This window comes from Bufo bufo, chromosome 10, assembly GCF_905171765.1.
Source record: "Bufo bufo chromosome 10, aBufBuf1.1, whole genome shotgun sequence".
Taxonomy (NCBI): domain Eukaryota; kingdom Metazoa; phylum Chordata; class Amphibia; order Anura; family Bufonidae; genus Bufo; species Bufo bufo.
In genome coordinates, this window is record NC_053398.1 from 94021027 (window position 1) to 94043454 (window position 22428).

Here is a 22428-nt window from a genome sequence, read left to right on the forward strand (position 1 = left end):
ATTTGTATCAGCCCCACGATGTCTGCTCTCAGCCGGCAAAATAGGCTCCGGATCTGGATTACCTCCAAAACCCACAAGACATGAGGGCAGCTAGGACGCCAAGCCAATTTCTTTTAACAGTGTTTACAAATGGCTGTAATAAAAGAAAAGGGAGTTGTACGAGTATCTGAATTCACGGCGTATCAGGCGCTTATGAGGAGGAGAGACAGGAAGGCACTGAATGTAAAATCGGAGCGATGCCTACCTACGCGGCGTGTCAAGGTCAATCACCCATTCAGATGCCAAGACATGGAATTCACATATGATAACGAGCAGTCTCCGAGCTATTCTGCCCGAATGCAGCACAATACGGCCTGCAATAAGGCTGGGTTCACCTCAGGTTTTTGCCATCCGTTTAACATATAAAAAAACATATAGGCTTAGGGACGCCTCAGACAAATGCCATACAGTGGCATCCATTCGCTATAGAGTGCCATTCTAAAAAAAAAAAAAAAAAAGTATACGTTATCGGACGCCTCAGACAGATGCCGTACTGTGGCATCTGTTCACCATAGAATTCTATTGTAAAAAAAAAAAAAAAAAAATTATATGTTAACGTATACGTTTTATCACCAGACTCTGCAGGATAGAAAAGTGTGGAACCAGGAGTATGGATGGAGCGTCTATCAAACTTAAAAATGATGGGGGTCATTTATTATTCTGAAATACGCCTATATTAGGCAGATTTCAGACGCAACGGTTAGTTGCGCTGCAATGTGCGACTTTTCCCTGCTCACGGCATATCTAAAATTGTGGGAGTGGGTGCGGAAGGGGGTGGACCGTCAGGCCCGTCTGATTCACCATTTTCTACACCCGTTTTAGGCGTAGAAAATGGTCTAAATATAGGATGGCTAGGACCTGGTTTCCATTTAGAACTGGCTCTGGATGCGCCGAAGTTATGTAGAGTCCGGCGCCTCTTCATAACTTCAGCGGATCCACCACCAGATATAGGGGTCTAAAACGCCGGTCTTAATAAATGACCCCTTATATGTACATGCCCGATGAAGGCAACCTCCAGTCAGCTGCACGTCTTGGTTGGAGGCTCCGTTAGGGACCTTTGTCGCCATTTTCGTAAAAAAATTAAAATAATGAGAAAGCTGGACACAATAGGTATTGCTGTACTCTTTTTCCTGTAAAATGCTGGGCTCCCTGATAGACCCCACTAAAGTGCAGGGTGTCCATCTTGCACCATTTATCTCACGCTGTTTGTTTCTGTCATTCGACGTAAATGGCTCTTCCGTAATGGTTGTCGGTAAAGAAAATGGGATCCGCGCTGATCAGCAGGGTGTGGGGTGTCAATGTCAAACCCCATCAATCAGATCCTGAGGACAGGCTATCAATTGTAAACTCATGGACAACCCCTTTAAATTCTGAAGTTCCAGTAATTAGGATATAATATTCAAGGAAACAAGTTCTAAACAAGGTCAGATTACTTTCTATTAAAACTAGCCGTGACCTGGACTCATTACATCACAGCGGCTTTACACAGCCTGAAAAGAAAGAGCCCGCACCATAAAAATAAAGCTCCCTATACACAGTGGAACAAAGTGAAGCTTTACATCGTAGATCCACTGCCCTCTACTGGAAGCAAGAATGAACACAAATGTCTGCAGTGACCAGATATCAGAACATACACGAATAATCACATGAGGCTGCGATATCCCAATGGACCTTTTCATCTTGCTCCAAAAGGGGCTTTCTGCTCTGGTTTCATGATCACACTTATACTGTATACCACTACAAAGAGCATACGAGGGCGAGTCAAAAATTACCTGCACTCTGGCTGTAGAATTTATTTTCATTAACTTTAATGAGGATTACCTCATAAAAAACAGTTTTAGGCTGAGCTGCAATGCATAAATGCACCGCTGTCCTCACCGCTTCATCAGACGTGAATTTTCACCCTGGTAGGGCTTCTTTCTGGGGACCAAACAGGTGATAGTCTGATGGGGCAAGATCAGGACTACAGGATACTTTAAAGGCTATGAAAAACTTTGGGGCAAATTTTTTTTAGTGATTTCATTTTACAGGTTTTGAGTTACAGGTGTTAAAAAAAAAAATCTGTCTGTTTGAAGCTTATGACTTCTGAGTCCTGTCAGCTGACGACTCATGTAAAGCCTGATCATCTGACCTCATAAACACTCATTATATAGATAGCTTTTTAATCAGACTACCCGTATTTTCCGGCGTATAAGACGACCCCCAACTTTTCCATTTAAAATATAGGGTTTGGGCTATACTCGCCGTATAGGACTACCCCTGAATGCCCAGCCCTCCCTGTCTTCAAGACGATCTTCTCCAGTCCAGGGAACTGACTGGGATCTGTGGATGGCATTGTTATGGGAGGGGGATCCAGTGGATGACACTGCTATGGGGGGGGGGGGGGGAATCTATGGATGACACTATATAGCAGTGGTGGCGAACCTATGGCATGGGTGCCAGAGGCGGCACTCAGAGCCCTATCTGTGGGCACTCGCACCCTGGAAAAAGTCTATGGTCTACCAATATGCTATATAGCATCTTATGCTGTGTGTGTCATCCACAGATCTCCCCCGCCCCCCCCTAAACAGTGCCATCCACAGATCCCCCTCCCCTAAACAGTGCCATCCACAGATCCCCCTCCCCTAAACAGTGCCATCCACAGATCCCCCTCCCCTAAACAGTGCCATCCACAGATCCCCCTCCCCTAAACAGTGCCTTCCACAGATCCCCCTCTCCTAAACAGTGCCATCCACAGATCCCCCTCCCCTAAACAGTGCCATCCACAGATCCCTCTCCCCTAAACCGTGCCATCCACAGATCCCCCTCCCCTAAACCGTGCCATCCACAGATCCCCCTCCCCTAAACAGTGCCATCCACAGATCCCCCTCCCCTAAACAGTGCCATCCACAGATCCCCCCTCCCCTAAACCGTGCCATCCACAGATCCCCCTCCCCTAAACCGTGCCATACACAGATCCCCCTCCCCTAAACCGTGCCATACACAGATCCACCCCACAAACCGTGCCATCCACAGATCCCCCTCTCCTAAACAGTGCCATCCACAGATCCCCATCCCCGACGCTCACAGGAGTACATTTATAAACTGTAATCCCTAACTTTAACTTTAATCAGCGCTCATCTCTTTACTACGGTACCTTACTCATCTCCGGTCACAGGCAGTGCGTGCGGCGTTCACTCACTGACGTCACGCGCCTGCGCCGCCTAGTGGGAGGAGCAGGCACGTGACGTCAGTGAGTGAGCGCCGCCCGCACTGCCTGCTGTTACTGGAGATGAGAATAAGGTACCCTAGTAAAGAGATGAGCGCTGATTAAAGTTAAAGTTAGGGATTACAGTTTATAAATCTACTCCTGTGAGCGGCAGGGCCCTGTATATTCTAAGCCCCAGGCAAGCATCCCCGTCACCATGGGAACGCCTGGGGGTTGGAATATAACATCGGATTTGAGTTTTCACGATCTCACTAAGATCGTGAAAACTCAGATCCGATGGTATATTCTAACCCCCAGGCAAGCGTCCCCGTCACCATGGGAATGCCTGGGGTTAGAATATACCATCGGATCTTAGTATACCCGGGGTATAGGACGACCCCCGACTTTTAAAAAGAATTTCTAGTGTTAGAAAGTCGTCTTATATGCCGGAAAATACGGTAATAAGAATATGGCTTAAAGAGGACCTTTCACCGATTCTTACCCTATGAACTAACTATACAGACATGTGGAGCGGCACCCGGGGATCTCACTGCACTTACTATTATCCCCGGGCGCCGCTCCGTTCTCCCGTTATGCCCTCCGGTATCTCCGCTCACTAAGTTATAGTAGGCGGAGATTCCAGTCCCTAAGTTATGGTAGGCGGAGTCTGCTCTAGCACTGGCCAATCGCAGCGCAGAGCTCACAGCCTGGGAGGTTATTTTCTCCCAAGCTGTGAGCTCTGCAATGCGATTGGCCAGCACTAGAGCAGACTCCGCCTACCATAACTTAGGGAACGGAGATACCGGAGGGCATAGCAGGAGAACGGAGCGGCGCCCGGGGATAATAGTAAGTACAGTGAGATCCCCGGGCGCCGCTCCACATGTCTGTATAGTTAGTTCATAGGGTAAGAATCGGTGAAAGGTCCTCTTTAAAGGGGTTGTTATGAAAAAAATATATACTGTATAGCACTGTAATTCTGATGGGCAGCAATATATAACGGAGCTAAAAAAAAATATATATATATATATATATATATATATATATATATATATATATATATATATATATATATATTTCCTCATTTATACTTCCTCATATATATATTTCCTCATTTCCCTGGTTCTCTTCTGGCCCTTTGTTTACCTGCAATAACTACAATCTCTGCCCCTCCCCATGCTCTGCAAAGGGAGTGAATACAAGTGCTGCCCTGAGTGACATGTCTGCCTGCTGGGAGACTCAGCAGCATGTTGTATGTATAGAACTACAAGTCCTAGCTGTACAATGACACTGCTAATAGACACAGGGTCTTCCCCCTACCTACAATGCTCTGCAGAACTTCTTTCAGCTCCTGTACCCAGCATTTGTCTCCTCATTGCCTGCAGCTACTCAGTAAAGACTTCAGCCCTGAATCTGTGCTGCCCTGAAGGGGTTAAAAATCCAGGGAGAGAGCAATAAGCAGCAGCCGGCAGTGCAGGGGGGCATGGCCAGCACAGTGATGTCTAGTGTACAGACACATATCTGCTCTCTCAGGCTTGTGCACGAAACATTATCAGAGCAGGGAGAGAAGCTGACATCACAGGTCATGTGACCCTCAGTGAAATATGAGAAAGGAGCAACTACAGATGCAGTAAGTGCATGGTAAATCTTTTACATTTGATTAGTTAGAAACATACAAAGAACAAAAAAAATTACTTGCACAACCCCTTTAAATGAGTGTTTATGAGATCAGAGATAAGGCTTCACATGAACCGTCAGCTGACAGGAGTCAGAAGCCATAGTCTACCAACAGACTGATTTTCAACTCCTGTATCTAAAAAAAAAAAAAAAAACACTGCAGAATTTTTTTAATGAAGACCAATTGAAAAAAATACTTTTAGCCCAAAATAAGTAAAATGGCACTCTTCTTTTGTGCAAATCATAAGCGAGGCAGCAATTGTTTCTTGCCCCACAGTCACAACAGATTTGACTAAACACGTTCAAACCACAACAGCAGTGACTAGGGAGATTATGTTGAAACATACTAACGTACTTGTCTTTTCTTAAAGCTGATTAAAATAAATAAGGTTGTAGACCACCCAGCTATCCATCAGAAAAAGCATCAGCCTCTCTGGTGGCTGGGACCGTGGGAGCGCACATACATGGAGGCTGGTGCTGTTTCCTCTATTGTGCAAGCATGACCACCACTGATGGATTGCAGAGTGGTCTGTAACCATGGAAACAAGCGTGTATAATGTGATAGAAAAATGAATGCAGCCAGCAAAGGAGGCAAAATGGACAGTCACAATACATTAGTAAGTGCCTACGTGCCTACAGTCTACATAATAAAAATGCCAGGGGGTTTTCAGGCTTCTAATATTAATGACCTATTCGTGCGCATATGCCATCTCCTGTCTCTTCTTGCTCGCTGCTGCTAGGTCTATGGCAAGCAGGAAGAGAGACAGGAGACGACACGTGCCTTCTTTAATACAACTGATCGGATCTGATATTTGACCCATCAAAAGTATGGAAAACCCCTTTAAAGACAGAATTTTTCTTTAAGGAACCAAAAGCTACTAAGTGTAATAAAAATAAAAAAAAAGTCCTATACTCAACAGATTAATCCCCCACCGCTTCCAGTGCCACGTTCCATTCCTCCCCTCTGGACAGTGTTTATATGGCTGCAGTAAAGTAGCCACATACCTAGCACGACCACTGCATCCAGCCATTGGCCACAGCGCTCTAGCATTGTATATCACTAATGATAGTGATTGGCCACAGCAGTGACATGGGGCACACGATATGTATTCATTGCAGCCAAGTAAACAAATCCCAGTGAGGAAGACCCGGGCTTTAAAATGGCGAGTACACCCATTGTAGACCAAATCAGGCAAACAATCTAATGTGTATGGAGAACTCACGACTCCTCCCAAACAGATAACCTCCTGGAGAGAAGATCAGGTGCATCGCATTTCAACACCAGATCCTGTTGTTCTCCTGGGAGGTAAGCCACCGCCAGAGGTGGAAGCGGCTTTCGCCTCTCTCCCTATTGAATACATGCTTGGAGTGGGGGAGTCAGCTACTGAAGGTGTATGGACCCCTTAACATAAACCAGCACAGCAGATTTTGTAGGGTATAAATTATTAGTGATATATCAAACATATTATAGTGGTGTCAAAAGAGGCCATTGACTTCACCCATGACCCAGGTCAACGATTACAAACATATTACACTGCTGCATTGGTGACATGGGTTTTCTTCATAGATTATATCGAACAACATTCTAGATAAAGGAACTTCCCAAACAGATATGGTCTTATTTTTGGCAAAATCCCTAGGGATGGAACCTAAACCCAGAAAAACGGACATAAAAAAGTCTACAACTGCACATATCCATACATGGGCACTCAAAACTTCTGGAAATTAGGAGGAGGCCACAGAGGAGATCTTCCAACTCAGCATACAGGAACGCTAACGTCTGATCACCATTCTGTCAGATGAACCATATGAATTATCCTTTACCGATAGGCACATGGGGATTGCCAGTTGGGCATGACTGGTTTAGATCCATGGTACCATCACAGATATCCACAGCTACGTACATGAGAACCTTCTAAAAATTGCAATATCCTGAATGTATAAGTATAGAGAACCCAGTTAACCTCACCTGCTTTGCAAGCTTCACAGAATCATGGGTCAGTCGGTCTCGTAGCTGTGGGTCTAGCTGAGCAGCTGGTGCTATCTCCACCACCTTCTGATGACGTCTCTGGATGGAGCAATCTCGCTCATAAAGATGTATCACATTGCCATGTTGGTCACCTGATAAAACAAGGTTCAGGATCCTCCATTAGCAGGGCGTACACAGTAACATAAGTGGGGTGCACATAAATGATGAACCTGACATGCGGTGCAGATTGTAAATGTGCAAAGGCCCTGATTTATCAAGAACTGCATCCACTGCACCAGTCTGGATAGGCTCTGCGCCACTGGAGGAGGTATGTCATTTATGACGAGGTGCAGGAATGTCATCTACGGGAGCTCGTAGCTGGTGTAAGTAATAATGACTGTGCCACTGTCCCCATCCCGACCCTCACTATGCCCCCTTCTCTTAAACCTGGGCAAAGTGGCAGCTGTGACTAAAAAAGTTGCAATGGCATAAAAAAAAGTTGCAAAACCAGGGTTCTGCGATGTTTTTAAGTCATAAAGAGATTTAGGGGGAAATTATGAACTTCCAAGAAAGTGACAATTTATGTTGCGGATTTCATCCTTCACAATGCAAAGGGTGAAGTCTGCGGCAAACCTGCAGCATTTCCACAAACAAATCCACAGCATGTTCAGGCATGCCCCTTATCTACAGGAGTACAAAAAGAGTCTAAAACACATATAGTACAGGCATACATGCAGTCATGGAGGGACTATAAACCATTTCTGAGCTCAAGAAAACCACCCAAACAACTAATCCTTCACTTACGCAACCAAATTTTTGTAGACTGAACAGCAGAGATAGTAGAAGACGCTTCAGTTAATAGACTGCAGGTGACAGCATCACATCTCGTCCACGACACGTGTGCTCTAGCATCACATCTCGTCCACGACACGTGTGCTCTAGCATCACATCTCGTCCACGACACGTGTGCTCTAGCATCACATCTCGTTCACGACACGTGTGCTCTAGCATCACATCTCGTCCACGACACGTGTGCTCTAGCATCACATCTCGTCCACGACACGTGTGCTCTAGCATCACATCTCGTCCACGACACGTGTGCTCTAGCATCACATCTCGTCCACGACACGTGTGCTCTAGCATCACATCTCGTCCACGACACGTGTGCTCTAGCATCACATCTCGTCCACGACACGTGTGCTCTAGCATCACATCTCGTCCACGACACGTGTGCTCTAGCATCACATCTCGTCCACGACACGTGTGCTCTAGCATCACATCTCGTCCATGACACGTGTGCTCTAGCATCACATCTCGTCCACGACACGTGTGCTCTAGCATCACATCTCGTCCACGACACGTGTGCTCTAGCATCACATCTCGTCCACGACACGTGTGCTCTAGCATCACATCTCGTCCACGACACGTGTGCTCTAGCATCACATCTCGTCCACGACACGTGTGCTCTAGCATCACATCTCGTCCCCGACACATGTGCTCTAGCATCACATCTCGTCCATGACACGTGTGCTCTAGCATCACATCTCGTCCATGACACGTGTGCTCTAGATAAATATTAGTATTTTATCTGCAATTGGCAAGAGGGTCAGAAGGTCTTCTGCTCGATACTGTCTGCTTGTACTGGGTATGTATTAAAAAAAAAAAGTGATCTACTGTGTGCCCCTAGCTTACCGCTCCTCACAGGCAACATTCCAGGATATCTCTGTATGGAACGCGACTGCTTGCCCGAGAGGGAGCAACGTTCTTCGGACATAGGAGGAGATTTATCAAAACCAGAGCAAAGGTAAACTGGCTTAGTTGCCCAAAGCAACCAATGAGATTGATCCTTTCATTTGCAAAGAGAGTGGAATATGGTTGCTGTGGGCAATTAAGACTGTTTTCCTTTGCCCTGGTTTTAACCACTTCACGTGTACGGGGCTGGGCGGGTGTTTAAAGATGGCACCAGCTCCGGGCGCCATAGCCGCGGGTGGCCGCCTGGTTCTTTTAGCAGAGACCCGCGGCTCATGTCCGCAAACGGCAGTACAACCGATCGCGGACATTTAACCCCTGAGCGCACTGAAACCAAAAGTGCGCACTTTCGGTTGTGCTCCGGTCCCGTGTGGCGATCGGAGGAGCCGGAGCGTGTATGCAGCAGCCCGTCTTTATGAATGACAGGAGGCTACTGCATAGCATTTCCTATGGAGCCCTTGCCTGTAAAAGGGCTCCATAGGAAAGTAGTAAAATCATCATAGATTCCAATAGAAGTGCATTGGAGTCTATGATAATAGCAATCTGCATGTTATAGTTCCCTATGGGAACTATAAAAAAGTGTTTAAAAAAATTTGAAATTCTAAAATCACCCCCTTTTCCCAAAATAAATATAAAAGAACTAAAAAAATAAATAAAATACACATCATGGGTGTCGCGATGTGCGAAAACGCCCATAGTATAAAAATATATTCCCCATACGGCAAACAGTAAAATGAAAAAAAGCGTCCAAATGGCCAATTCGCCTTTTTGGTCGCTTCATTTTCTACAAAAAATAAAAAGTGATCAAAAAGTCATACACACCCCAGAATGGTATCAATGGAAAGTTCAGATCGCCCCCATACAGCTCCGTACACATAATTACAAAAAAGTTATAGGGGTCAAAATATGGTGACAAAAAAATAAAACTGATTTTTTTTCCCACTTTTTTTATCACTATCAAAACGCAAGAAAAACTATACATATAAGGTATCGCCGGATTCGTACTGACCTGTAGAATAAAAGTAACCAGTCAGTTTTATCGCACATCGAAAATAAAAAGCCCGTAAAACTGTGGTGGAATAGTTTTTTTTTATTTTTTGCAATTTCACCGTATTTGGAATTTTTTTTCCTGCTTCCCACTACATCATATGCCATATTAAATGGTGGCGTTGAAAAATACAACTTGTCCCGAAAAAAACAAGCCCTCATGGCTATGTGAACAGAAAAAAAAAAAAAAAAGTTATGGCTCTGGGAAGGTAAGGAGCGCAAAACGAAAACGCAAAAAAAAAAAAAAAAACTCCGGCCCTTAAGGGGTAAATAAATCTCCGCCATAACACTCTGCACTGGAAGAATAAGATTCATGCATATGTCATATCTCCATAGCAAATAACCGTATTCACTCTGTGCTTGAAAGGTTTACTCACCAAGTATCTGGACCTCTATGTGACGTGGCTTCTCAATGAACTTCTCCACAAACAGAGCTCCGTTTCCAAAAGCAGACAGGGCCTCGGAATATGCCCGGGTATAATTCTCTTCCAACTCCTGCAGAGATTCAGATGTGTTAATGACCATATCATAGACATAATGTGACACTAATAATCCAGCTCTGCTCTACAGACATCAGGAAGATCCATGGAGGGCCAAACCAGTGTCACCTGGTACAGCAAAGGTTAATTCTGGCCAATGACATTCTAACTTGCTTTTACATTCACGATATTACAATACTATTGGCTCAATCCTGCTTTAAGGGCGTCCGCAGTCTAATGCCAATTTTAGGCTACTTTCACACCTGCATTCGGTGCAGATCCGTCTGGTATCTGCACAGACGGATCCGCACCAATAATGCAAACGCTTGTATCCGTTCAGATTAGAACAGATCCCTTTGCATTATTCTTTAAAAAATAAGTCTAAGTCAAAACGGATCCATCCTGACTTACATTGACTTTCAATGTGGGACGGATCAGTTTTCAATTGCACCAAATTGTTTCAGTGAAAACGGATCCGTCCCCATTGACTTACATTGTAAGTCAGGACGGATCCGTTTGGCTCCGTATAGTCAGGCGGACACCAAAACGATGCAAGCTGCATTTTGGTGTCCGCCACCAGAGCGGAATGGAGGTGCAACGGAGCCAAACTGATCTGTTTTGGGCCGCTTGTGAGAGCCCTGAAACAGATCTCACAAGCGGACCCAGAAACGCCAGTGTGAAAGTAGCCTTAGACGAATGGTACTAATTAAAAATAGAGTGCTGCATTATTTGAGCCTTTATGTAAGTTAACAAGTAGAACTGGGTCCATTAGGAGGACAACTGGAAAATCCTGGTGGAAACTGGACCACAACAGTACTAAGGGACACATGAGACCCATTATATAGGCTACAGCACCAAGACTTTATGGCATTCCTCAGGCACTTGCTCCATCAACAAAAAAGACAAATTATTAAGCCGTAAAGTATTGCTGGAGGAATCGCCCCGGAATTGCCGATGACTTCATTTACTCAAATCTCGCACTTTTATCACAATTTAAATCTCATTTCATTCTGCCGCTCTAGTTAATGAGCGCGACTTTCCATTTCCATTATGGCACTGGCTTCTCTCATTCATTTTCTGTCTAGGATAGCCTCCTCCCCTCCGCTCACTAGACACAAAGAAGAACGATAGCGAGTTATATTCTAGATTATATTGCATCTGTCCAAGTCCACAATTTTCAATCCCCCTCTTCTATCGACTCAATAAGTCTACTTCATTTCTCTTTATTAAAGCTACTGCTTGGAAAGCTGAAGGGCCAACTAATTGTGTACATCCTCTGAGATTTACAGAGATGTAATACGCCATAAGCTAACGCATGTCTATACTGGACCACCATATCCCACTGTGGCCTCCTCTATCTTGTCCAGTTACATAGAAGTTTGCTGTGCAATGTCAGGTCGAAAGGCAGCTCAGGCCAGAAGTAGACCAGGGAATGGCGAGTGTCAGCACAGTCCAGAGCAGGACAGGCAAGTTCATTTATTTATTTATTTTTGTCTGATGGAGCTTGGGGGTCTGATCTGAGGTCTGAGAATAAATGGGGGTCTGATCTGAGGTCTGAGGAGGAATAAAGGTATGATACAAAAGTCTGAGGAGGAATGGAGGTATGGCAGGGGTCTGATGGAGCTTGGGGGTCTGATCTGAGGAGGAATGGGGGGTCTGAACTGAGGTCTGAGGAGGAATAAAAGGTATGATACAGAAGTCTGAGGAGGAATGCAGGAATGATACAAAAGTCTGAGGAGGAATGGAGGTATGACGGGGGTCTAATCGGAGGAGGAATTGGGGTCTGATGGAGCTTGGGGGTCTGATCTGAGGAGGAATGGGGGTCTGAACTGATGTCTGAAAGAGCTTGGAGGTCTGAACTGAGGTCTGATGGAGCTTGGGGATCTGATCTGAGGAAGAATGGGGGTCTGAACTGAGGTCTGAGGAGGAATAAAGGTATGATACAGAAGTCTGAGGAGGAATGGAGGTATGACAGGGGTCTAATCTGAGGAGGAATGGGGGTATGATGGAGCTTGGGGGTCTGATCTGAGGAGCAATGGGGGTCTGAACTGATGTCTGATGGAGCTTGGAGGTCTGAACTGAGGTCTGATGGAGCTTGGGGATCTGATCTGAGGAGGAATTGAGGATCTGATCTAAGGTCTAAGAAGGAATAGGGGTCTGATGGTGGTCTGATACAGAGGTCTGATGAAAATATGCTCACCCTACAGTGTGTAAAAACTCACCCTACACTGTCCCTGTAGTCTCCCTATCCAATACTCCACAATTAAAGGCTCCTTGAACATTTTGCCTAGCACTTGTGACCGCTCTCTCTATGCTCAGCTCACAGTGAAATGGCGGAGACAACGCAGGGTGAGGCTTTTAAAGGGATGTGACATCACAGAGGCTGGCCATCTTGCTGATTGGCTGGCTGCATAGCATTATGGGTCATATTGCAATCCCGGGCTCCTTTCCTTTACAACATGTGTAGCCGCCATTTTAGGAAAAAACTAATCGTTACCATGAAGCGCAAGAAAATTTGGATTCGTAGCGAATCAAATATTTCATAAACTTCAGATCGAATTCCACTTCGGATGCTTTGAGTCGCTCAACACTAATATACTGCATTTTCCTAGTGACCGGTTCCCTTAAAATTTCCCGCAAATAAAAAGGCTGAACGCTGCATGGTGAGCGTCTACTGCCAGGGATCTGTAAGAAATGTGAAATAAACATACAGAAAATGCTGCATCTCAGCTGCTCATAGAGCCTCTTATTAATATTTCTTAAGCGGGAGCAGAAGACCATCTGTTACAGCCGGATACATGGAAATAAAACCTTTCAGCATGCAGAGCCGGGGCCTGGAGCTACAGTGGTGGGGGAACTAAGAAGGGATCAGAATATTTATGGCTTGGGAAATCCAATGAGTATTTATCCTAATCAGCTGCAAGGGACCCGGAGGGCATCATTAAGTAATAAACATCAGGAGATACATGTATGGGAATGTGTTACAGAGGAGGCAAACGGAAATGAAAAGAAAGGGGCAAAGGTGGAAAACCAAGTGACCCTAACACACCATGCGTGATGGGAATGCAGCACATTAACACTGCTAGTAAGCAGAATAATGTCTGCACAATTATTCACTACATGTACAGTGGCATTATCCAGATAGTGAGGGGCTCTATGGCTTATGGGCACTGACAACTAAAAGCTCAGCTCTGAAATTCCATTGAAAGCCCAGGTATTTGTGCCTCAGACCTCTCCTCCATACAGTGGAGCTGTGGCTCGGTCATGGTCACTCTTTCTACCAGCTCACGTTACACCTCCCATCTCATACTGCAAATGTTGCTTCAATCAGGTTTGCCACTTCCAGGATCGTAGGACTTTAAAACAAACAGGAAGTTTGGGTTCAAGTTTATTTTAGCTACACCTTTCTATCTCGCTATCTATTGGTTTCTCTTCCAACTTTGTCCCATATTGAAAGGCATGGAGCGTCCGGGATGCAAGTGAATGAAGCTAATAAACAACATGCAGCTATGAAGTTTTAATTCTAGATTAGAAACCCGAATTTACACCCTGAAGCACATATCCCGGAATGCTTTAATATATAGTCACACCCAGTCTGCCAGTATGGTTAGCTATACTTTCTTATCGTCCCTCTGCTTTAGCTACCAGGGTTTTGAGTGAGTCTCTGCTTTCTTTCTATGGGGGGGATGATGGGTGGCACACACAGTCCTCATGTCCACCCGATTCCGTGCTCCCAGGCATGCCTTCATAAACAGGTTGCCTAAGCAAGCACACTGTCCCCACCACAATACAGGGTGCAGGACCCCCACCACTAGACCACAAGAAAACTCAGCCCCTGCAGCACCTAAATATCTCCTAGACAAGATACACAGCTTGGCAACCCTTCTTCTCCCCTATTAACCCCTTCAGGACACTGCCATTTTTCACCTTAAAGTGTAACTGCCGTTTCATTTTTTATTCCCTAATAGTATAGTACACCCAATATAGTATTTGATCATTTTCAGTTTCACCTGCTAAAAACTCCCACAAATGCATGCTACTTTCCTATTCAGCAGCTCTGATCTCACAGCGTTGCCATGTGCAGTCCGTCTTCTCAGTATAAGGGTCCATTCACACATCAGTGTGTGTTTAGCGGATCCACAAAACACGGACACCGGCAATGTGCGTTCCGCATTTTGCGGACTGCACATCGCCGGCACTAATAGAATATGCCTATTCAGAATAGGGCATGTTCTATTTTTTTTCGGGAACGGAAATGCAGACCCGGAAAGTGCGGGTCCGCATTTCCAGATCGCTGCCGCACATCGTGTGGCCCCATAGAAATTATTGGGTCCACAATTCCGTTCCACAAAATGCGGAACGAAATTGCGGACGTGTGAATGGGGCCTTATAACAAGAGACGGATGAGCTCTGGGAGGAGGAGCTCAGCCCTGACAGCCTGAAGCTGGGCTGAGGCAGAAAGTGGAGGGGGGAGGGATGCTTTAGATGGTGATATCTTCTCAATGGTAGCAGCTAGAAATATGCAACTGGTCTTGTTTGAACGCTAACAATCCAGGCTTTCATACAAGACCAGAATGACAGCTCTATATAGAATCGGGAATAATCATGGGTAAAATCTGCTTTTACTTTTACTTTCAGCTTCATTCACAGCATCCTGATTTCTATCATTGATATCTCCCCCTGTACTGAGCAGATTTATGACATTCTGGTATTGTTTTAAAGCTTTCAGACAATACAAAGCCCATATTTCTAGCTGGTACCAAACCAGAGATATAAGCAGCTAAAGTAGCTCTCCCCCCCCCCCCCCTGTCAGTCTGGAAGAGAATGAGGGACAGCTGGCTATTAAGAGGTTAAAAGAAATGCTTACTGATTTAGTGTAATTGCAGGGTTTGTCTCTGGTTAGCTGTATGTGAGGATACACACCGCTCTGGGTAATGTGGGAAGTTATCTGCGCTCAGATTGGTCCTGCTAGTTCATGTGAAGAGAGCAAGGGTTTATGGGAAGGGAGGGAAATACAGGATGGCCTCAAGGAAGGGCAAAGATGATCACAGGAAGAGCAGCAGAGGAAGTTGCTGAAATAGAGGCACAGAGAAATATGGTTGCTAAGGGCTGAATAAAAACATCAGAAAAAGTAAAATTAGCTGAAAAATGCAGCTTCATGAATATTTTCCCATCAGCATCACATAGGTTAGGAATTTCATTTTTGGTAGTGAAATGGCAGTTACACTTTAAGGACCAGGGCATTTTTTGCATATCTGACATGTGTCACTTTATGTGGTGATAACTTTAAAACGCTTTTACTTATCTGAGATTGCTTTCTCGTCACATATTCTACTTCATGACAGTGGTAAATTTGAGTCAAAATATTTCATTTATAAAAAAAAAAATACCAAATTTACCAAAAATGTGGAAAAATTAGCAAATTTAAAAAATGTTATTTCTCTGCTTTTAAAACAGATAGTGATACCTCCTAAAATAGTTATTACTTTACATTTTCAAAATGTCTACTTCATGTTTGGATCATTTTGTAAATGACATTTTCTTTTTCTTTATTTTTTTTTTAGACGTTAGAAGGCTTAGAAATTTAGAAGCAAATCTTAGCATTTTTAAGAAAATTTCCAAAACCCAATTTTTAAGGACTAGTTCAGGTCCAAAGTCACTTTGTGGCTTCACGGGGGGGCGTGGCTTGTGAGTGCATGGAGTAAGACGCACTGTTCACTGCTCCTGCTAGAATCCTGCTCATTTACACTGGAAGCGCACTCAAACTGCCTGAAAATACTTTACCTGGGGAGAGGAAGGTGTCCGGTGATTGTGGTGACAAAAATCGGGAGCCTGAAAATGCCGAGGAAATCGTCCAAACTGGCGAAACAAGACCGCCTGGAGAAGGGCCAAGATGGCGCCGGAAGTGGAGAGGTGTCGGCGCTGCAGGAGACGGTGAGCCAGAGCGCGGCTGCTAAACTCAGCAAATATGCCAGACTGGACGGTGGAGTGGGCGATTCGGCTAGCGATAAAGGGACTGATATACCTACCTCCTCTGATCAGGAGGACGGATCCATGGACGGCGACGATCCGGTTTCGGCCGGTCAGCCGGTACTCAAATCTTCAGCCCCAGCAATAGTTCCAGTAGACCTGCGGGTTGATTCTACAAGGGAGCCCACATTGAAAGATATAATGGTGGCTGTGGCAAGCTGCAACAGTACCCTTAAAGTGCTCACAGTACAAGTGGGCAGCCTGCGATCAGATGTGTCCATAATCAGGCACGACCTGCACAAGATTTCTGAGCGCACTTCTGATTTGGAAAAGAGAGTATCCTCACTGGAAGACGTTATTCAACCTCTGCAAATGGCGTCCAAAATGAATGGGAAAGATATAGCTGCCTTATACGCCAAAGCGGATGATTTAGAGAACAGATCGCGGAGAAATAATCTGCAAATTGTTGGAATGCCAGAAAAAACAGAAGGGGCCAATGCTACAGAGTTTGAGGAGAAATGGTTGCACCAGTTATTCCATGAGAAGGGCCTATCTTCCCTGTACGCGGTTGAGCGGGCGCACAGAGTCCCTTCGCGGCCGCTCCCGCCAGGCAGGCCTCCTCGCCCCATACTGGCGAAGATTTTACATTTTAAAGATCGGAACAATATCCTACGCCAGTCAAGGGACAATGATGAGATGGTCCTGAATGGGGTCAGAGTGTCCATTTTTCCGGATTATTCCAATGAGGTGCAGCGGAGGAGGAGCAGATTTATAGATATAAAGAAAAGGCTCAGAGTGCTACAAGTTCCGTACGCCATGTTGTTCCCGGCTAGATTGCGAGTGGTGGCATTGGGATCCACCAGATTTTTTGAGGACCCTGAAGAAGCAACACAGTGGCTGGACGTCCATGAGCGGCAACTGAGAAGTGGGGCCCTGAACACTTGAAGGAAATAGTTTGCAGTTTGTGTTCACTTTATATATGCATAAGACTGCACCTTAATGTCACTTGAACGTTATACCAGTTATAAAGTGTATTGAGTGTTGCTACCACATGGTAGATCCTGATGCAGGAGTAGGAGGTTGGGATAAGAAATGTATTTCCCAGTTGTGGAGAGGATTCTCTACCTGAGGGAGAGTGTTGGAATCAGAAATGATTTTTGTTCAGCATTGGGCAGCCTGATTACTGGGGAGGGGGAGGGATGGGGGGGGGGGAGGGTGACGGGTCAGAGATGGGTGAGGGGCGTGAATTATGAGAGAGTGACATTAGTATGGGGTGTGAGATTCGAACATGCCGTAATCTTTCACCATGACACAGGTGATTAAAGTGTTGAGCTGGAATGTGAGGGGAATGGCTGATGCACGAAAACGACAATGTATATTTCAATATTTGGGTCGGTTTCAGCCAGCTATCTGCTGCCTGCAGGAAACGCATTTGTCCAATGATAATGTGCAGTGGCTGAACAAAAATTGGGTAGGACATGTGGTACATGCAATCCATTCCTCTCACTCCAGGGGTGTAAGTGTGATTGTGCATAAAAGTATAAGGTATGAACATCTGAAGCAATGTGTGGATGATGAGGGCAGGTATGTGTGTGTAGTGTGCAAGATTGATGGGATCCAGGTGGTGTTGGTGTCAGTGTATGTGCCTCCACCTTTTGCTTCCCCTTTAATACGGGATATTATGACCTTTGTGGCGGACTTCCCTGGACTGCCGTGGCTGCTAGTGGGGGACTTCAATTGCACATTGGATGACTCCATAGATAGATGTCGGGTAGAAGGTGCCAGTGGATCACCGGGGAGTGTGGCTCTTAAGAATATTATGAGGGAAACTGGTTTACTTGATGTTTGGAGGCTGCGTAACCCGGATAAGCGGGTGTTTTCATGTAGATCTGCTACGCATCATTCACTATCACGCATAGATCTGGCTTTGGTTAATGATGTAATGCTACCACTGATAAGAGATGTTATTTATCACCCTCGGTCGTTGTCTGACCATTCCTTGGTGCAGATTGATTTGTGCCTGGGCGTGCTTAGGCAGGGACCGAGGTTGTGGAAATGTAATCCGCATTGGCTGAATGTACTTGGTGATTTGTCTGAGATTACTCTGGAGGTCAGGGAGTACTTTTCTATTAATGGAGGGACGGCTTCAATACACGGAGTCTGGGATGCCATGAAAGCGTTTTTGAGAGGGGTACTGATCAAAGAAATAAGTAAGCATAAATCTAAATCCAGAGAGGCAGATGTTAAAGCTCATGTACAAGTAACTGAGGCTGAAAGGGAGTTTGGTAGAACCCCCACCATGGATAATAGTGAGGCGCTGGAGGTAGCTCAGGAACAACTGAGGTGTCACCTACTACAGGCTGCAGAGAGGAAATGTAGTTTTTACCGCCAAAGATCTTTTGAGGAGGGAGAGAAAGTTGGGCATTTGCTCTCAGTGGTTTCTCAGGCACAGAGGGGTTCTTCTTGTATACAAGAGCTAATGGATGGTAATGGGAATAGTAGCCAGGATACAAAAGGGATATTAGATATTCTAAAAGGTTTTTATGTCTCTCTCTATGCTTCCAAGGCGTCTAGCTCTGAGAAGGCCTTGTCCGCCTTTCTGGCTGAGGCTCAGCTATCAGTGTTATCAGAGGAGGATAGAGAGAGACTGGAAGAGCCGATCACGCTGGAGGAGTTAGAGGTAGCTCTTGGGGGGATGGCGAACGGTAAGGCGCCGGGGGCAGACGGTATACCAGTGGAGGTGTATAAAAAGTTGCAAGGGGTACTTCTTCCTGAATTACTTAAGGTTCTTGAACATTCTCTGGAGACGGGTTCGCTACCACATTCTATGCAGGAGGCTATCATAGTAGTTATTCCTAAGCCTGGGAAAGATCCCAAAGTTCCTGATTCCTATAGACCAGTGATGTCGAACCTTTTAGAGGCAGAGTGCCCAAACTGCAACCCAAAACCCACTTATTTATCGTAAAGTGCCAACACGGCAATTTAACCTGAATACTATAGTTCAATATAGTATATATTCCATGTACTTTATCATTTAGCTATTAAAGCCTGCCTACATTCAGTGCGCTGCCTGTGCTGTTCATAGAGCGCCTGCGCTGATGAATGGCAGGAAAAGTCTAAGGCATATTGGTACACCATAGACTTTTTTCACAGTGCGGGTGCCCACAGAGAGGGCTCTGAGTGCCGCCTCTGGCACCCATGCCATAGGTTCGCCATCACTGCTATAGACCAATTTCGCTATTAACAGCAGATGTGAAGCTCCTGGCGAAGGTGTTGGCGAACAGGCTGTCCAGGGTAATACTAAATATAGTGCACCCGGATCAAACGGGCTTTATGCCTGGGAAATCGACTGCTATAAATATCCGTAGAGTATATGCTAGTCTGAATATTCCAGCTGATAATGGAGGAGATAGGGCCTTACTTGCGTTAGACGCCGCCAAGGCGTTCGACAGTGTTGAATGGAACTACCTATGGGAAACCTTGAGAGTCATGGGCTTTGGTGCTCGATTTATTCAGTGGGTGAAAGTGTTGTATTCAAGTCCAAAGGCACGGATCAGAGCTAATGGGGGGTTGTCAGATAGCTTTTCTTTGGCCAGAGGCACCAGACAGGGGTGCCCATTGTCACCCTTGTTGTTTGCTTTAGCAATTGAACCACTTGCAGCCCTTATCCGCCTGTCACCTCATATTGTGGGGTTTAGATATGGTGAGACGCAAAATAATGTGGCAATGTATGCTGATGACACTATGTTATTTTTGGGTGACACTGGGGGCTCTTTGGATGCGGCCATGGCTTTAATAGAAAGATTTGGTGGCTTCTCTGGGCTTCGGATAAATTGGCAGAAGTCTGCCTTGATGCCGGTAGACGGACAGGCACTCTCTGGTGTGCAGGCAGATAGTTTGATACCCTGGGTGGGCAAGTTTAAATATTTGGGGCTATATATAACACCTAGACTGCTGGATTTTGAAGATCTTAATTTAACTCCTTTGCTAAATACTTTTAGGCTGAAGGCAAGGACATGGGGTAGACTCTTTTTGTCGGTAGTGGGCAGAGTGAATCTCTTAAAAATGGTAATGATGCCTCAGTTGCTATACATATTGAATAACGCCCCTGTATGGATCCCAGTTGAGAGATTTAGGAAAATACATTCGATATTCAGAGATCTTATCTGGAAATATAGTCAAGCTAGGATTAAGCTGGAGACGCTGCAATATCCCAAGTCTGAAGGTGGCTTGGCTGTCCCTAACGCGTGGATTTATTTCTTAGCCTCTCAGTGTCAACATTTTAAGGGTTGGATGGAATTTCAGCTACCAGATGTGACGGGGAAGATACTGCAACACTGGTTGGGTAGTAGGGACCTTATGGGTATTCTGGAGGGTGCAGGGATGCATGGGGGGAGAGAGAAAGTATCACTTATAGAGCTTATGAAAAAAGTGTGGACAAAGGTGAAATTGATCAGGGGTGTTGGTGGGGTAGGTGAGCTTTCCCCAATATGGAACAATAACTTGATGCCAGAGTTCATTTCTCTATCAGGAGTCCGAAATGGGGAATCCCATGGAGTAATGAGGATAGGTCAATTGATCGAGACTAATGTATTTAAATCATTTCAAGGCCTACAGCAGGAATTCAACATTCCTAAAGTGTGGTTCTATCAATACTTGCAACTGAGACACGCCTATGATGTCACGATGAGGAAGGGTTGCATTATTGCAAAAATGGATGTGGTTCATAAACTGGTTCTTCCAGCTGGAGGAAAGAGAGGTCTGATATCACAGGTGTATACTCTGCTTTTAGACAAATTTTTGATAGGATTCCCTCTTACAAGGATGAGGAAATGGGAAAAGGATCTGGGGGACATCCCTAAGGAACAGTGGGAAGATATATTGGAGGCAGTCCCGAGAGTGTCTGTAAGTGAACAGGGCAAGTTGTCACAACTGTTTATCATCCACAGAGTCTACAAAACTCCAGTGTTTTTACGGAAAATTGGGGTTAGAACTGATGACAATTGTCCAAAATGTATGGCGGAAGGTGCAGATCTGTTTCATATGCTTTGGTCTTGTCCAGTGCTAAGTAGTTTTTGGGATGAGGTGTTGACTTTGATTAATCGTAACCTGGAGTTGAGGGTGCAGAAGGACCCGAAGATCTGTGTGCTGGGATATGTGAAGGAGATTGGTGGGGGAGAGGCGGTCAAGGTGGCAGTTGGGAGACTATTGTATGTGGCCAGGAAGTTGATTGCTTTTAGGTGGATCCAGGGGAGTCCGCCAACAGTGGAGGAATTTGTGAGAAAGGTTCATGATATGTTGACTTTAGAGAGGGGAGTGTTTGTTAGGAGAGGATGTCCTCAGAAGCTTGAAAAGTTGTGGAATGAATGGTTGTCTCACACTCATGTCGTAATATAAAAAAGTCTTGAAAATTCATGCTCTGATCTGGGGGGGGGGGGTTGGTAGTTGGGGGAGGGGGGGTGGGGATTGTTGGGTTTTAACAGTCAAATAATCTTGTAACTGTTTTTTCTTTGTATTGGTATATTCATTATGTACAATAGCTGTGGGAGATGTATCAAATATTTGGATATGTGATAATGTTTTATACAATTCTGTGTATATGAGACGTGGAGGGGGGAAAATTACAGAAAAATTGTAAACGCAAACTGTCTTGTAATATGCCAATTTTATTTGAATAATAAAAACGATTTGATTGAAAAAATAAAGTCACTTTGTGGGGCTTACAAAATAGAAACCACCCAAAAATGGCCATATTTTAGAAACTTCAACCCTCAAGGTATTAAAAACTGATTTTACAAACTTTGTTAACCCTTTGTGTTCCACAAGAATTAAAGGAAATGGAGATGAAATTTCAGAATTTCACTATTTGGCAGATTTTCCATTTTAATCCATTTCTTCCAGTAACAAAGCAAGGGTTAACAGCCAAACAAAACTCAATATGTATTACCCCAATTCTGTAGTTTACAGAAACATCCATATGTGGTCGTAAACTGCTGTACGGGCACACGGCAGGGCACAGAAGGAAAGGAACGCCATATGGTTTTTGAAAAGCAGATTTAACTGAGATAATTTTAAGCTGCCATGTCACATTTGAAGACCCCCTGATGCACCCCTAAAGTAGAAACTCCAAAAAGGTGACCCCATTTTGGAAACTACAGGATAAGGTGGCAGTTTTGTTGGTACTATTTTAGGGTACATATGATTTTTGGTTGCTCTATATTACACTTTTTGTGAGGTAAGGTAACAAAAAATTGCTGTTTTGGCACAGTTTTTATTTTTTGTTTTGTTACAATGTTCATCTGACAGGTTAGATC

At 44.9% G+C, this 22428-nt stretch overlaps 1 protein-coding gene across 2 annotated transcripts in view; it reads right to left on the minus strand.

Annotated features, from left to right (window-relative positions):
• PC (pyruvate carboxylase) overlaps positions 1-22428 on the minus strand; it is a 495508-nt gene that overhangs the window by 321087 nt on the left and 151993 nt on the right. For both annotated transcript variants that reach the window (XM_040410263.1, XM_040410262.1), the window contains 2 exons: positions 10043-10160; positions 6870-7021 (listed from right to left, as the gene is read on the minus strand). In XM_040410263.1, the coding sequence (XP_040266197.1) occupies positions 6870-7021; positions 10043-10160 (270 nt within the window). The remainder of the gene's footprint in view (positions 1-6869; positions 7022-10042; positions 10161-22428) is intronic.